Here is a 17,664-nt window from a genome sequence, read left to right on the forward strand (position 1 = left end):
CAGAGATGAGAATGTGTCGTTCAGGCAGGGGACAGGAGAGTGAACCTGCTGGCTCACCCCTGGTGCCTCCCATCAGAACCTCACCTCTGCAGTGCTGGTCCTCGCTCTTGTCCTCTTCCGACACATCTGGCGCTTCCAACAAGAGCTGGTCCAGCACTTGCTTGCACTCTTGCAGTAGCACAGCTACCACTTTTTGATTATTCATGATGATTGCGATGAATTGGGTGTCCCTGGGTCTAGGGTGATCAATTACCTAGGAGAAGACATTGATTCTCAATAAAGGAGCCCCTTGAAGGCCGAAGTACCTGGTGAACAAAAGAGAGGGAAAAATGATTAACTGAAGCATCATCAATTATCTGTGAGACTCAAGCAGGGAGGGATAATAGGACAAACCGAGGAAAATACATGACAGCCCCCAAGGACTTTATTAGAGGAGTGTGTGAAATTACTGCAGGGCCTGGCTAGATGGGCAGCACCTCCGAAGGCCTCAGAGTGCAGAAGCAAGAGAGGCCTGGTACAGACCCCAGTTATCTATCCACAGTGACGTCAGTGGAATCACATGGGCCAAATGAAATGAATATACTGCATGATTTATTTATCTTCTGCATACTTCACATCAGTGCCTCTGGAGCTCAGTGGCACCACACTTTCTGCTCTCTAGAAGTCCACAGGAAGCATCTGGCTAACAGTTCTAATATCAGACACTAGTACACGGTAATAACCCACTGCTGATTTCCCCTGTGCAGTATTCTTCATAATATTTAGCATGACATAATTTGGGCCAAGATAGGCAATGACAAATGTTAAGTTTAAAGCTCTTCACTGCCAGGAACATTACCAAGTAAAATAGAGAACTGATATCCTAGAAAACCCAATTTCCCAGATCCATCAAATGGATGGATCTGTCATATGGATCTACTTATATTGTCATTTAACATATATACGATTGAGAGATTTCTTATGCAAATATTAGTGTGATTAATGAGCTACTGCCATCAAGGTAATTTCAAGAATGAAATAACTTACTAACAGCACACAAAAAAAATGCCTGACAAATACATAGAAAAGCATTATTCAATTAACAAATCTTTTTGTCTATCCTTCTTTTGTTAAAGTATTATACTGTAAATGAAAGACAGGAAGTTATTCCCTCTTAGACATTGCCAGAATAGATAGTGGAGCTGCTGTCAGGTTTAGACACTCCTGGAGGGCATGTAGAATTTTATTACCAAAAGCAAGAGAGTCTGAAAGGGAAGAAAGTAACAGATATATGGATGGCTCTAGTTATTCTGTCTCTGAGCTTATGCATGCAATGAAGTAACCATTGAAAATATTAAAGCAGTGAATTATTGTGTTGGTGTTGGGATTAAATGTGCTCTACTAGCCAATGGTTTCTTAACTAACTTTAAGAAGTTGGTTTTGAATTTGAAATAGCAAGAAAGCCTTTTTCTCTCTCTCATTTTCTATTCTGTAACTTAACAGGAGCAGAAAATGAAAGCTGAGCTATGTAATCTAAATTTTGTGTTTTTCATTCTAACTTGGCATGTATACTTCGTATCTCCATACACTTTGTGTTTAAACACACACACACACATTACACACATATATTACAGAGCTAGAACTGCCAAAGCAAAGCTTGAGGTTATTACAGGCTTGTTTCATTTAAAATACTAATGTATTTGTTGATGAACACAAGCAGAGTGCTCAAATACAAAATTTGTGTTACTTGAAAGAGCATTCACTTAAGTGAGATACTGAGGAATTAGTCACTAAGAGCAAGTCTAACTATCGGTGTCTCTGTGCCACCTTTTGGTAATTCTTGGAATGTTTCAAACTTTTTCATTATTATTATATCTGTTATGGTGATCTGAGATCAGTGATCTTTGATGTTATTATTGTAATTATTTTGGGGCACCACAAACTGTCTGGGAGCCAGCAAAGTTAATCCATAAATATTGTGTGTCTTCTGACTGCTCCACTGACCACTCATTTCTCCATATCTTTTCCTCTCCTCAGGCCTCCCTATTCCCTGAGACACAAAAATATTAAAATTAGGTCACTTAATAACCCTACAGCAGCCTCTATGTGTTCAAGTGAAAGGAAGAGTCACACATCTCACACTTTAAATCAAAAGCTAGTAATGTTAAGCTGAGAGAGAAAGGTATGTTGAAAGTCAAGATAGGCCAAAAGATAGGCCTCTTGTGACAAACACCCAAGTCGTGAATGCAAAAAAAAAAAAAAATTTCCTGAAGAAAAGGAAAAGTGCTACTCCATAGAACACACAAGTGGTAAGAAAGTGAAACAGTCTTATTGCTGATATGGAGAAAATTTTAATGGATAGAGAACTAAACCAGCCACAACACTCCCTTAAGCCAAACCGTCATCTAGAATAATGCCCCAACTGCCTTCAATTCTATGAAGACTGAGAGAGGTGAGGAAGCTGCAGAAGAAAAGTTGGAAGCTAGAAGAGGTTAGTTCAAGAGTTTTAAGGAAAGAAGCCATCTGCATAACATAAAAATGCAAGATGAAGCAGCAAGTGCTGATGTAGAAGCTGCAGCAAATTATATAGAAAAGCTAGTTAAGATAATTGATGCCCAGCCTGGGCAACAGAGGGAGACCCCGTCTCTACAAAAAATAAAAAAATTAGCTGGGTGTGGTGGTGCACACCTGTGGGCCTAGTTACTCAGGAGGCTGAGGTAGGAGGATTGCTTGAGCCCAGGAGATAGAGGCTGGAGTGAGCTGTGACTGCACCACCACACTCCAGCTGGGTGACACAGCAAGGCTGTCTCAAAAAAAAAAAAAGAAAAAGATCACTGACGAAGGTGGCTACACTAAACAACAGATTTTCAGTGGTGACAAAACAGCTTTGTGGAAGAAGATACCATCTAGGACTTTCATATCTAGAGGGGAGGAGTCAATGCCTGGCTTCAAAGCTCCAAAGGACAGGGTGACTCTCTTGTTGGAGGTTAATGCAGCTGGTGGCTTTACGTTGAAGCCAGTATTCATTTACTGTTCTGAAAACCCTAAGACCCTTAAGAATTATACTAAATCTACTCTGCCTGTGCTCTATAAGTGGAACAACTAAGCCTGATAACAGGATATCTGTTCACAACGTGGTTTACTGAATATTTTAAGTTCCCTGTTGAGACCTACCTCCCAGAAAAAAAGATTTCCTTCAAAATATTACTGCTCACTGACAGTGTACCTGGTCACTCAAGAGCTCTGATTGAGATGTACAAGATTAATGTTGTTCTTATGCCTGCTGATATAACATTCATTCTACAGCCCATGGGTCAAGAAGTAATTTCAACTTTTAAGTCTTAGAAGAAATTCGTTTCATAAGGCTATAGCTTATAGTGATTATAGCTTATATCTTTTATAGTAATTTCTCTGATGGATCTGGGCAAAGCAAATTCTTCTAATGGACCTTCTGAAAAGGATTCACCATTCTAGATACCATTAAGAACATTCGTGATTCATGGGAGAGGGGCAAAATATCCACATTAACAGGAACTCAGGAGAAACCTAGTCCAACCCTCATAGATAACTTTGGGGTGTTCAAGACTTCAGTGGTGGAAGTAGCTGCAGATGTGGTGGAAATAGCAAGAGAACTAGAATTAGAAAAGCCTAAGATATGACTGAATTGCTGCAACCTCATGATAAAACTTGAATGAATGGGACGTTGCTCCTTATAGATGGGCAAAGAAGGTGGTTTCTTGAGATGAAATCTACTCCTGGTAAAGATGCTGTGAACATTGTTGAAATGGCAACAAACCATGTAGAATATTATGTAAACTTAGTTGGTAAAGCAGCAGAAGGATTTAAGAGGACCGACTGCAATTTTGAAAGAAGGTCTACCATGGGTGAATGCTATCAGACAGCATCATATGCTACAGAAAAATCTTTAGGAAAAGGATGACTCAATCCATGTAGCAAACTTCATTGTTGTCTTAATTTAAGAAATTGCCACAGCCACTCCAGCCTTCAGCAATGATCACTCTGATCAGTCAGCAGCCATCAACATTGAGGTAAGACCCTCTAAAAGCAGAAAGATTAGGACTTGCTGAAGGCTCAGACAATCATTAGCATTTTTTAGTAATAAAGTATTTCTTAATTAAGGTGAGTACTTTTTTAGACATAATATGATTGTACACTTACTATAGTATAGTGTAAACATAACTTTCATTAATATTATGCACTGGGAAACAAAAACATTCATGTAACTCATCTTTTTTTTAATTTTAATTTTTTTTAAGAGATGGGTCTCACTATGTTGTCCAAACCAGACTCAAACTCCTAGGCTCAAGTGACACTCCCACCTCAGCCTCCCAAGTAGGATTACAGGTACACACCACTGCACCTGGCTTTGTGTGACTCACTTTATTGTGATACTTGCTTCTGTGCAGAGGGTTGGAACTGAATCTACAATATCTCTGAAGTACACTTGTACAAATTTAATCTCTTTTCTGTTTGGGATACTTCAAAAAAGTATTTCTGCATGGATTGGGTGTTGAACTAAAAGGTTTCCAATGTCCCTTTTAACTCAAATGTCTATAAGTCACAATGTTTTATGCCACAAGCTGGCTATTAGCCTGCCTACCTAGGAAAAGAACTAAGTGGTAAAGACTGCTCAGAATTTTATCCTCATACTGCTATTGCAAAGAGTACAGGAGCATATGTTCATTCCTTCTGAGTGCCACAGTGAGCTGATAAAAGAGCTAATTAGTGGGCTACAGTGAACAAGAGGCCCTGAAGCAATGAAGCAATGATATCTCATTCCCATCATTCCTTGAGAGAGGGAGATATTGGCTAAAATGGGAGGTTAGGGTTGAGATTAAAATATACATTTGGTGGTTTAGAAGGTTAAGAACAAACTTTGCTTGGCGTGAGCTGCAGGTAAGTTGGAGACTCATTTTTCTTCAAGTCCAAAATTAAAGCAAGAAAGGGGTTCTCTTTCCTAGCATTCTTTTGTAGAACTTCATCTAGAAAGAGAGGTATAATAAAGAAATAGGAAGAGCTCATGCACAAAGAAATAAAACTGCATTATAATATAATTTTAGTAGCACATCATCCTTTTGTCTAAAGGCTTATGTTTTCTTAGTGCTGTATCATTCCCTTAAGGTAGAAAGTAGTCTTTTGTTGAACTCATAGAAGCAGAGAGTAGGGTGGTGGTTACCAAAGAATGCAGGATGGGAGAATTAGGGAGATGTTGGTCAAAGGATACAAAATTTCAGTTAGACAGGAGGAAAAAGTTCAAGAGATCTATGGGATGTCATGGTGATGATAGTTAAAAACAATATATTATATACCCACAAATTGCTAAAAGAGTAAATTTTAAGTGTTCTCACCACAAATAATGGTATGTGAGATAATGTTAATTAGTTTGATTTAACCATTCTATATTGTATGGCCATAAATATATATAATTTAATCTGTCAATTAAAATAAAATTAAAAAAGAAAGTAGGCCAGGCATGGTGGCTCACACCTGTAATCCCAGCACTTTGGGAGGCCAACATGGGTGGATCACAAAGTCAGGAGATTGAGACCATCCTGGCTATGGAGAAACCCGGTCTTTACTAAAAATACAAAAAATTAGCCAGGTGTGGTGGCTGGCGCCTGTAGTCACAGCTACTTGGGAGGCTGAGGCAGGGGAATGGCATGAACCTGGGAGGTGGAGCTTGCAGTGAGCCGAGATCGCACCACTGCACTCCAGCCTGGGTGACAGAGCAAGACTCCGTCTCAAAAGAAAAAAAAAAAAAGGAAGAAAGTAGTTTTCTTTATATTGACAAATTGAAGTAAATTTTAATTACTCTGTTTCTGTAAATGACTTAAGTACAGACAGCATATAGTAATGAAAAGAGGACCTAGAAATAGGAAACTAATGCACACAAGAGTGTTCAACAGATATTTGTTGATTAATTCCGCTTTATACTCTATCATTAACTATTTGTAAGACTTCTGAGATTCACTTTTGAGATTGACTTTTCTCATCTGTATTTTTGAAGGAGTTGGTTGGAATAATTGTTAAGATGCTTGTAGCTCTTAAATTACATATTCAGCAGCAGTCTAAATAGACCATGTTGTTTGTTGCCAAATAATATTTGATATTTGTTTATTAAGAAATTCCCTAGCTCTTTTGAGAACCCTTACATATTGTTTTTATGTATGTATATTTTTGTTTGGTTAGAAATATTGGCTTGAATTTTAGAAGTCGATTACTAAATATACTTATTTGCTTTGGTTTCCTCACTTGCAACACCAATTCCTGATGCCCAAGATCATAAATCTCTTCCTTTTGTCTAAGTGATGTGAAAGAGAGATAGGGCATGCAGTTGTATGAAGGCAAACAACAGGACTTGACCTAATCACTTGAGTAAAGCTAGGGCAGATCAAGGGAGGCTTCTTTGAGAATGTGATGCCTGAATTAAGCTTTGAAAGAGTGATAGGGCTTAATGAAGTTAAAATGGTGGGGAATGGCTCTTATGTAGAAGGAACTAGAGAGGGAATGAAAGATGGAGAGGTTGGCTGAACTAGCGATAAAAGGAGAAAGTTGATATGAGGTGGGACTGGAGAGGTAAATATGGGCCGTGCAGGCCTATGTGTGCCTGGTAAAAAATTGTATCTTCACTCTAAGAGTGCTAGGAAACTACTGGTAGCAGGAGGACCAGGGCCAGATGTGCGTTTGGAAAAAATCACTCTGTTTTAGCTGTAGTGCATACGTTAGGGTGGGGGTTTGCCGGGAGGTAACTGCAGGAAGACCAGTTAGGTATTATTGCAAAAATTCACTTGAAAAGTATCAGGACTTTCGACCAGAGCGATAGTATTAGAGATGTAGAAAACTGGACAGAATTGAGAGCTGTCTGGGGAATAAATGCAATATTGGCATTGGATGGATATGAATGTTATTAAGAATGAGTGTCAGTTTCTCCTTCACCATAGCTCAAAACTGAATGGACAATGTTACCATATTTTGAGACAAGAAGCGTAGAAGAGATCTTCTAGGAAAAGACATAAATGCATCTATTCTGTATTTCTACATATAAAAGTAAGTTAGATAAATCATATCATCCACAATAAGAAATCATATTTTAGCCAAGACAACATTTCTAAAAAGATTTCCAAGGTAATTCATGTTTAGTACTTGCAATTCCCCAGAAATGTACAGAAGACATTCTTCATACTTTTTGAAAGTCACAGCATTTTCCCTTTTCTCTGTAGAATTCAGAGGAGACAATAGGAAGAAAATACTGTAACATGAGAAACGCTTTGGAATCCAACCATCTGTGCAGACTTGTATGGTTCATTGTTAGGCATAACAGAGGCTGGAGCCCAGGAACTTTCCTTCAGGCAACAGTCCTGCTGGAAATTTTGGTCAACTTCATTTATAAAGGAATCATTTTCAATCTCAACACATATCAGTTTTTCCTCCCCTGAACTGTGGCATTCTGTGAGCTGTCTATTGTTTTTACATTTAAATAATGGGAGTTCCCCAGTATGTTTGGTAATCAATGAATTACTTTTTCTCTTTTAACATCCCTCCCCTATATTTTTTTTCTTAAAAATCAAATAGAAAGGGTCTAGGAAAAGCAATCAGACCATACAAGCAGATAATTCTGGAATAAATACCCAAAAAAGTTAGAGTGATACACTTTAAGGCACATGTGCACACTCACAGCTAAGTGGTCATGTGTTTATACATTCTGTATGTCATTTTGATATATAAATTCTTCAGTTCTATTGGTAACTTAGAATTTAGTTGAGTGGCTTAGTTATGGGATAATTGACAAATCAGCTATTATAAAAAGTAAACAAACAAGTGGATTATTCAAAGCTCCATTTCTTTTAGCATCTGTGTTTGAGTCTTTTTCACTGGACAATTAGTATCCCTATTAGGAAATATGTCAAGGAAAATAAAATGACTCCAAAGATATTCCATTGTCTACTGGTTGCCACTGCTATTATAACCCACTAGCCAACTAGTCAGAATCCCCAAGCTAGAAGATGTGGAGAAGGGTAAAGAAATACGAGCGATGACCTTTACTGTCAAGGAATTTACAATATAATTAGAAGGATAAGATGCAAATATACTAAAAGGTAAACTAGATAAATATACAGGGCATATAACACACAATTGTACTCTGCAAGCTCAATTTAAATTATCTATGTTGGAATTCAGTTAATCCTTGGTTAGATTCTTAAGCAAGCCCACAGAGCCTATTTAATTCATATGTACATGAATAATTATTCTAAAACAAATTTTCTTTTCTTTTTCTTTTTGAGATCGAGTCTTACTCTGTCACCCAGGCTGGTGTGGAGTGGTGCGATCTCAGCTCACTGCAACCCTCTGCCTCCCAGGTTCAAGCGATTCTTGTGCCTCAGCCTCTGAGTAGCTGGGATTACAGGCATGCACCACCACACCCAGCTAATCTAAAACGTCTTTTTAACCTACACTCATTTCTCATATTGTTTCTATGAGAAAAGGTATTCTGGTCTCTAATGTACAACAAGAATACATTTCTCTAATCAGGCACCAAGCAATGACAATCCAGCTGTTCCCACCATTTCACTCTTTTCTGAGCACCCATAGACATAAACTGTCACCATATTGCCTCTTGCACTGATTGGCAGTAGAAGTGGGGAAACAAATGGAGAAAGAGGCAGCTGACTGGAGAATAAGGCAAGTGTGGGCTCAGAAAGATATTATTGGGTAACAGGCATTTGTCAGCATTTTAAAACTGCATTAAAAGGGAGAAGAAGGCAACTTCTAAGTCACCAAAAACGTAAAAAAGTAGACTTCTATTTCTAGCATTGAGGAAGTCTATCTAACACTCCCACTGAAAACAATAAAAAATGCTGCAAAAACATTTTAAATCTCTAAAATATGTCAATAAAATGGCAAGAGAGGAAGCAGTACTCAGAAAACAAAAAGCAAGTAAAAGCTGGAACCTAAAAAGTTGATGCAATATAGAAGCTAGCCGTTGCCTTGATTGTATTTGCCAAACTGTGAACTTAAAACTGGTTTCACTGTCTTGTAAGGTGAGAGGGGAGAAAACGAAACCAAAGGCCTTAACTGAGGTAGGAATTTAAGTGGAGACTGCACACCCCATGCATAAAACTGAGATCCTAAAAGGTCACACCTTCAGTGTAAGAGTGAGCTAAAAAATAAATCCTCATCCTCTCCCCTCACCTCCCAGGAAAATTGTCTGTGGCAAAACATGCTGCTTGATGGAGGGGAACAAAAATTTTTCCCTTGAGAGTTTGAAGCCACAAAGTCCATAAAACCTCTAGCTAATGGTTAATTTAAAATAAATTATTCAAAATGATTAGGTTAGTAGTGTTCCCAGTTAGCTGGTGTGACTAAATATAATCCTTTCTTAAAAAAATTAACCTCAATCCAAGCTTCAAAGAATTCTCACCCATAAAATACTAAGACGAATGAGCTCCTGATCAAATCTCACAAAATACATAAGGCAAAAAGAAATCATGAATGAAAGCAGAAACAACAGATACTAAAATCAGACCCACAAAGACTTTAGATAATGGAGTTAACAGATATAGACTATAAAATATATGTTTAATATGTTTAAGGAACTGAATTAATGTGTTGAAAATATTAATAAACAGCACAAGCTATAGAGAAGGCATAAGCAGATTGACTAAGAATAAGAATTTCTAGAAATAAAAATATAAAAATTAAAAATTCAATGAATGCACAGATTCGATAAAAATATTCGCTCTAGGTGGGGATCAGTGGCTCATGCCTGTAATCCCAGTACTTTGGGAGGCGGAGGTGGGTGGATCACTTGAGGTCAGGAGTTTGAGAGCAGCCTGGCCAACATGGCAAGACCCTGTCTCTACTAAAAATACAAAAATTAGCCAGGCATCGTGGTGCAATGAATTATAGATGGCCAGCTACTCAGGAGGCTGAGGCAGGAGAATCACTTAAACCTGGGAGCCAGAGGTTGGAGTGAGCCAACATCATGCCACTGCACTCCAGCCTGGGCAACAGAGCGAGACTCTGTCTCCAAAAGAAAAAAAAATAATTAGCTCTAGCTGAAGATAGAATTTTTGAACTGGATAATAAATCAGAATATATCACTTAGAATTCAACAGAAAAAAGGCAGAGAAATAGAATATACGAAGACAGGCCAAAAAACAGGAAATAATTTGTAGAAAAGGTCTAACATATGTCTAATCAGAGTCTTAGATGGGAAGAAGAGGGAGCAGCAGTAGAATCATTTGGAGAGATAATTGTGATTGCAAATTTTTCGGACAGGAGACAGAAATATAGTCATCTTTCTGTATCCATGGGAGAATAGTTCTGGGACCCTCCTCAGATACCACTTTCAAAGAATGTTCAAGTCTCTTATATAAAATGGTGTAGTAGTTACACATTTGCCCCTATATTTTAAATCATCTCTAGATTACTTATAATAATGAATGTAAGTAGTTCTTATGCTGTATTTTTAATTTGTATTATTTTTGATATTTTTTGTATTTTCATTTTTTACACTAAAAAACCTTTTATCATAATTAAGCATAAGACAGAAACTAGTAAAAAAATACAGATAAAAAGGAAAACTGAAATTCTCCTTGATCCCAACACTAGAAATAACCAGTTAATATTCTGATGTATAGTCTACTGTTCTTTTTTATAGGCATACACATGTTTTTCAAATTACAGTTTGGATCAAAAGTGTATACACTGTTTCATAATCTACTTTTTATTTACTTATTTATTTTATTTCAATAGCATTTTGGGGGACAGGTGGTGTTTGGCTACATGAATAAGTTCTTTAGTGGTGATTTCTGAGATTTAGGTGAACCCCATCACCCAAGCACTGTACACTGTACCCAATGTGTAGTCTTTTATTCCTCACTCACCTTCCACCCTTTCCCCTGAGTCCTCAAAGTCCACCGTATCATTCTTATGCCTTTGTGTGTTCATAGCTTAGCATCCACTTATGAGTGAGAACAAACGATGTTTGGTTTTCCATTCCTGAGTTAATTCTCTTAGAATAATGGTCTTTAATTCCATCCAGGTTGCTGCAAGTGCCATTATTTCATTTCTTTTTATGGCTGAGTAGTAGTCCATGGTGTATATATACCACAATTTCTTTATCCACTCATTGATTGATGGGCATTTGGACTGTTTCCATATTTTTGCATTTGTGAATTGTGCTGCTATAAACATGCATGTGCAAGGATCTTTTTCATATAATGACTTGTTTTCCTCTGGGTAGATACCCAGGAGTGGGATTGCTGGATCAAATGGTAGTTCTACTTTTAGTTCTTTAAGGGATCTACACACAATTCTCCATAGTAGTTGTACTAGTTTACATTCCCACCAGCAGTGTAAAAGTATTCCCTTTTCACTACATCCATGCCAACATCTATTATTTTTTGATTTTTTGATTATGTCCATTCTTGCAGGAGTAAGGTGGTATCACATAATGGCTAAGATTTGCATTTTCCTGATCATTAATGATGTTAAGCATTTTTTTCATATGTTTGTTGGCCATTTGTATATCTTTTTTTGAAAACTGTCTATTCATGTCCTTAGCCCACTTTTTGATGGAATTGTTTGTTTTATTTTTCTTGCTGATTTGTTTATTTGTTGGATGTACAGATTGAGAAGATTTTCAGGGTTGTCTGTTTACTCTGCTGATTGTTACTTTTGCTGTGCAGAAGCTTTTTAGTTTAATTAATCTCATTTACTTATCTTTGTTTTTGTTGCATTTGATTTTCTTGGGTTCTTGGTCAAGAAGTCTTTGCCTGAGCCAATGTCTAGTAAGATTTTTCCAATGTTATCTTCTATAATTTTTATTGTTTCAGGTCTTAGATTTAAGTCTTAATCCATCTTGAGTTGATTTTTGTATATATAGAGAGATGAAGATCCAGTTTTATTCTCCTGCATGTGGCTTGCCAATTATCCCAGCACCATTTGTTGAATAGGGTGTCCTTTCCCCACATATGTTTTTGTTTACTTTGTCAAAGATCAGTTAACTGTAAGTATTTGGCTTTATTTCTGGGTTCTCTATTCTATTCCATTGGTCTATGTGCCTATTTTTATACCAGTACCATGCTGTTTTGGTGACTACGGCCTTATAGTATAGTTTGAAATCAGGTAATGTGATGCCTCCAGATTTGTTCTTTTTGCTTAGCCTTGCTTTGACTATGTGGGCTCTTTTTTGGTTCCATATGAATTTTAGGATTGTTTTTTCTAGTTCTGTGAAGAATTATGGCAGTATTTTGATGGGTATTGCATTGAATTTATAGACTGCTTTTGGCAGTATGGTCATTTTCACAATACTGATTCTACCAGTCCATGAGCACAGGATGTTTCCGTTTGTTTGTGTTGTCTGTGATTTCTTTCAGCAGTGTTTTGTAGTTTTCTTTGCAGAAGTCTTTCACCTCCTTGGTTAGGTATATTCCTAAGTATTGTATTTCTTTTGCATCTACTGTAAAAGGGGTTGAGTTCTCGATTTGAATGTCAGCTTGGTCACTATTGATATATAGTAAGGCTACTGATTTGTGTACATTAATTTTGTACCCTGAAACTGCTGAATTTATTTACCAGTTCTAGAAGCTTTTTGGATGAGTCTTTAGGGTTTTCTATAATAGATATACAATCATGTCATCAACAAACAGTGACAGTTTGACTTCCTCATTACCAACTTGGATGCCCTTTATTTCTTTCTCTTGGCCGACTGCTCTGGCTAGGACTTGCAGCGCTATGTTGAATAGAATTGTGAAAGTGGGCATCCTTTTCTTGTTCCAGCTCTCAGGGGGAATGCTTTCAACTTTTCCACATTCAGTATAATGTTGACTGTCAGTTTGTCATAGACGGCTTTTATTACCTTAAGGTACGACCTTTCTATACTGATTTTGCTGAGGGTTTCAATCATAAAGTAATACTGGATTTTGTTAAATGCTTTTACTGCATCTATTGAGATGATCATGTGATTTTTGTTTTTAGTTCTGTTTATGTGGTGTATCACATTTATTGACTTGTGTATGTTAAACCATCCCTGCATCCCTGGTATGAAACCCACCTGATCATGGTGGATAATCTTTTTGGTATGCTGTTGGGTTCTGTTAGCTAGTATTTTGTTGAGGATTTTTGCATCTATGTTCATCAGGGAAATTGGTCTGTAGTTTTCTTTTTTTGTGATATCTTTTCCTGGTTTCGGTATTAGGGCAATAGTGGCTTCATAGCATGATTTAGGGAAGATTCCCTCTTTCTCTTTCTTTTGGAATAGTGTTAATAGGACTGGTACCAATTCTTCTTTGCATGTCTATATAATTCAGCTGTGAACCCATCTGGTCTTGGACTTTTATTTTTTGGGGTAATTACCATTTCAATCTCACTGCTTGTTATTGGTCTGTTCAGAGTTTCTATTTCTTCCTGGTTTAATCTAGGAGGGTTGTATATTTCTAGGAAATTATACATCTCCTCTGGGTTTTCTAGTTTATGCATGTAAAGGTATTCATAGTAGTCTTGAATGATCTTTTGTATTTCTGTGGTATCAGTTGTAGTATCTTCCATTTCTTTTCTAATTGAGCTTATTTGGATCTTCTCTCTTCTTTTATTGCTTAATCTCACTAATGGTCTAACAGTTTTATTTATTTTTTCAAAGAACCAGCTTTTTGTTTTATTTATTTTTTGTATATAAATATATATATTTTAATTCAGTTCTGCTCTGATCTTTGTGATTTCTTTTCTAATGCTGGGTTTGTATTTGCTTTGTTCTAGTTTCTCTAGTTCCTTGAGGTGTGACCTTAGATTGCCTATTTGTGCTCTTTCAGGCTTTTTAGTGTAGACATTTAATGCAATGAACTTTCCTCTTAGCACCGCCTTTTCTGTATCCCAGAGGTTTCGATAGGTTGTGTCACTAGTATCATTCAGTTCAAAGACTTTTTAAATTTCTATCTTGATTTTACTGTTGACCCAACAATCATTCAGGAGCAGGTTATTTCATTTCCATGTATTTGCATGGTCTTGATGGTTCCTCTTGGAGTTGATTTCCAATTTTATTCCACTGCAGCCTTAGAAAGTACTGGATATAATTTTGATTTTCTTAAATTTGTTGAGACTTGTTTTGTGGCCTATCATATGGCCTATCTTGGAGAAAGTTCCATGCACTGATGAATAGAATGTATATTCTGTGGTTGTTCAGTAGAACAATAACAATGTTCTGTAAATATCTGTGAAGTCCATTTGTTGTATAGTTTAAATCCATTGTTGCCTTGTTGACATTCTCTCCTGAGGACCTGTCTAGTGCTGTTGGTGGAGTACTGAAATCCCCCACTATTATTGTGTTGCTGTCTATCTCATTTCTTAGGTCTAGTAGTAGTTGTTTGATAAATTTGGGAGCTCCAGTGTTAGAGGCATATTTATTTAGGATTGTGATATTTTCCTGTTGTATAGTGTATAATGATTATATTATGCACTATTCCTCTTTTTCTTTTTTAACTGCTGTTGCTTTAAAGTTTGTTTGATCTAATATAAGAATAGCTATTCCTGCTCACTTTTGGTGTCCATTTGCTTGCAATATCTTTTCCACCACTTTACCTTAAGTTTATGTGAGTCCTTATGTGGTTGGTTAGCTATTATCCATTCTGCTATTCTGTATCTTTTAAGTGGAGCAATTAGACAATTTACATTCAACATTAGTATTGAGATGTGAGGTACTATTCTATTCATCATGCTATTTGTTACCTGAATATCTTAGTGTTTTTCCATTATATTATGGTTTTATAGGTCCTGTGAGATTTATTCTTTAAGAAGATCCTATTTTGGTGTATTTCAATGATTTGTTTCAAGATTTAGAGCTCCTTTTAGTAGTTCTTGCAGTGCTGGCTTGGTAGTGGCAAATTCTCTTAGCAGTTGTTTGTCTGAAAAAGACTGTATCTTTCCTTCATTTATGAAGCCTAATTTTGCTGGATACAAAATTTTTGGCTGACAACTGTTTTGTTTAAGGAGGTTAAAGATAGGACTCCAATCCCTTCTAGCTTGTAGGGTTTCTGCTGAGAAATCTGCTGTTAATCTGATAAGTTTTCCTTAATAGATTACAGATTACCTGATGCTTTTGCCTCACAGCTCTTAAGATTCTTTCCTTCATCTTGGCTTTAGATAACCTGATGACTATGTGCCTAGGTGATGATCTTTTTGCAATAAATTTCCCAGGTGTTCTTTGAGCTTCTTGTATTTGAATATCTAGATCTCTAGCAAGAACAGGGAACTTTTCCTTGATTATTTTCTTAAATGTGTTTTCTAAACTTTTAGATTTCTCTTCTTCCTTGGGAACACCAATTATTTGTAGGTTTAGTCCTTTAACATGATCTCAGACTTCTTGGAGGCTCTGTTCATTTTTTTTTTAAATTCTTTTTTCTTTGTCTGTCAGATTGGTTTAATTTGAAAGCCTTGTGTTTGAGCTCTGAAGTTGTTTCTTCAACTAGTTCGATTCTGTTGCTGAGACTTTCCAGTGCATTTTACATTTCTCTAAGTGTGTCCTTGATTTCCAGAAGTTGTGGTTGTTTTTTATTTATGCTATTTCACTGGAGATTTTTCTATTAATATCTTGTATCTTTTTTTTTTATTTCCTTAAGCTGGACTTCACCTTTCTCTGGTACCTCGTTGATTGGCTTAATAATTGACTTTCTGAATTCTTTTTCTGGCAATTCAGAGATTTTGTCTTGGTTTGGATCCATTGCTGGTGAGCTACTGTGATCTTTTAGGGGTGATAAAAAACCTTGTTTTGTCATATTACCAGAATTGTTTGTCTGGTTCCTTCTTATTTGGTTAGACTATGTCAGAGGGAGATCTAGGACTCAGATCTGCTGTTCAGGTTCTTTTGTCCCATAGGTGCTCCCTTGATGTGAGGCTCTCCCTCTTCCCCTAGGAATGGGGCTTCCTGAGAGCCAGACTGCAGTGATTGTTATTGCTCTTCTTGATTTAGCCACCCAGCAGAGCTACTGGGCTCCAGGTTGGTACTGGGGAGTGTCTGCAAGGAGTCCTGTGATGTGATCCATCTTCAGGCTTCTCAGCCATGGATACCAGCACCTACTCCAGTGGAGGTAGCAGGGGAATGAAGTGGACTCAGTGAGGGTACTTGCTTGTGTTTTTGTTTAGTGCACTGGTTTTGTGTTCGTTGGCCTCCAGCCAGGAGGTGGCACTTTCAAGAGTGCATCAACTGGTTGTATAGGGAGGATACAAGCTTGCCCTAGAGTCAGGCAGTGGATGGAGCCATAGAGCTCCCAAGAGAGTATGCCCTTTGTCCTCCCTACCAGGAAGGTAGTAAAAGGCCATCAGATGGGGGCAGGGTTAGGTGTGTCTGAGCTCAGACTCTCCTTGGCCCCGGCTTGCTGCAGCTGCTGGGGGATGGGGGTCTTGTTCCCAGGCCAATGGAGTTATGCTCCCAGGGGGATTAAGTCTGTCTCTGCTGCATTACACACACAGGTTGCCAGAAAAGTGGGGGAATGCCAGCAGCCACAGGCCTCACCTGGCTTCCAGGCAGCCTACAGCCTTAAAGGCCAGTCTTACTTCCACTGTGCCCCACCCCCAATAGAACCAGGTTTCTTTCCAGGCAGCCAGTGAGCAGGGCTGAGAACTTGTCACAGGTTACAAGCCTCCCAACTGAGAAAGCAAGCTGACTCACAGTTCCTCGGCTGTCCCACAGAGCCTGCAGCAGCAATCCACTTCCTTCAAAGGGTCTGTGGATTGTCTCGGCTTTCCTGGTATGTTCTGTGGTGGTTCTTGGAGTAAAAGTTCACAAATGTGGGTCTCTGCATGCTGTTCTGTCCATCTGAGTGGGAGCTGCAAGTTAGTCCTGCCTCCTATCCACCATTTTCTGCTTATCTCTTTTTTCAAATATTTTCAATCCATGGTTGGTTGAGTCTGTGGATGTGCAATTTGAGAACAGGAAGGGCCAACGGTAACCAAAATATTCAGGATCCCTAAGCAGGATAAATAACAAGTAAACATCCATATATAAAAATACCATAATGAAGCCATGGAACACCAAAGACATAGAAGATCTTTAAAGCAGCTAGAGAGAAAAGACAAATTACCTTCAAAGAAACAACAATGGACTTACATACAGTTGGTTACCTAAAAGCAAAAATGTAAACAAGAAGACAGCAAAAGGGTATCTTTCATATGCTGGGGGAGAAAACCTGCAAAATTAAAGTATTTTAAAAGAAACATCAATAGATCCTCACTAAACAAATTTCTAAAGAATGTACTTTAGAGAGAAGAAAGATCAGTGATCAAGGCCTTGAGCATCAAGCAGAACTAATCAGCAAAAAACTTGTAGATTATTGGCAAAATCTAAGCAAGCATTGATTGTATTTAATATAAAGCTACAACAATAACAATGTATTGAAGAGATTTCTGCACTCCCATATTCATTGCAGCATTATTCACAATAGCCAAGATATGGAACCAACCTAAATTTCCATACAAAAAAAAATTGTACTTAATATAAAGCTACAGCAATAACAATGTATTGAAGAGATTTCTGCACTCCCATATTCATGGCAGCATTATTCACAATAGCCAAGATATGGAACCAGCCTAAATTTCCATCAAGGATAAATTGATAAAGAAAATGTCATATATATACACAATGGAATATTATTCAGCCTTAAAATAGAATGA

General features: G+C 37.5%; 1 protein-coding gene across 16 annotated transcripts in view; it reads right to left on the reverse strand.

The window, feature by feature from the left end:
- Window positions 1-17,664, reverse strand: part of ALPK1 (alpha kinase 1) — a 158,556-nt gene that overhangs the window by 64,275 nt on the left and 76,617 nt on the right. For 7 of the 16 annotated variants that reach the window (XM_063637990.1, XM_055274850.2, XM_055274852.2 and 4 more), the window contains one exon: window positions 85-305. In XM_063637990.1, the coding sequence (XP_063494060.1) occupies window positions 85-205 (121 nt within the window). In that variant the 5' untranslated portion in view covers window positions 206-305. Of the gene's footprint in view, window positions 1-84; window positions 306-16,663; window positions 16,962-17,664 lie in introns of all 16 variants that reach the window. The other 9 variants (XM_055274853.2, XM_055274847.2, XM_055274855.2 and 6 more) reach the window with 4 other exon arrangements.

This window comes from Symphalangus syndactylus, chromosome 4 (assembly GCF_028878055.3).
Source record: "Symphalangus syndactylus isolate Jambi chromosome 4, NHGRI_mSymSyn1-v2.1_pri, whole genome shotgun sequence".
In the NCBI taxonomy this organism is placed as follows: Eukaryota; Metazoa; Chordata; class Mammalia; order Primates; family Hylobatidae; genus Symphalangus; species Symphalangus syndactylus.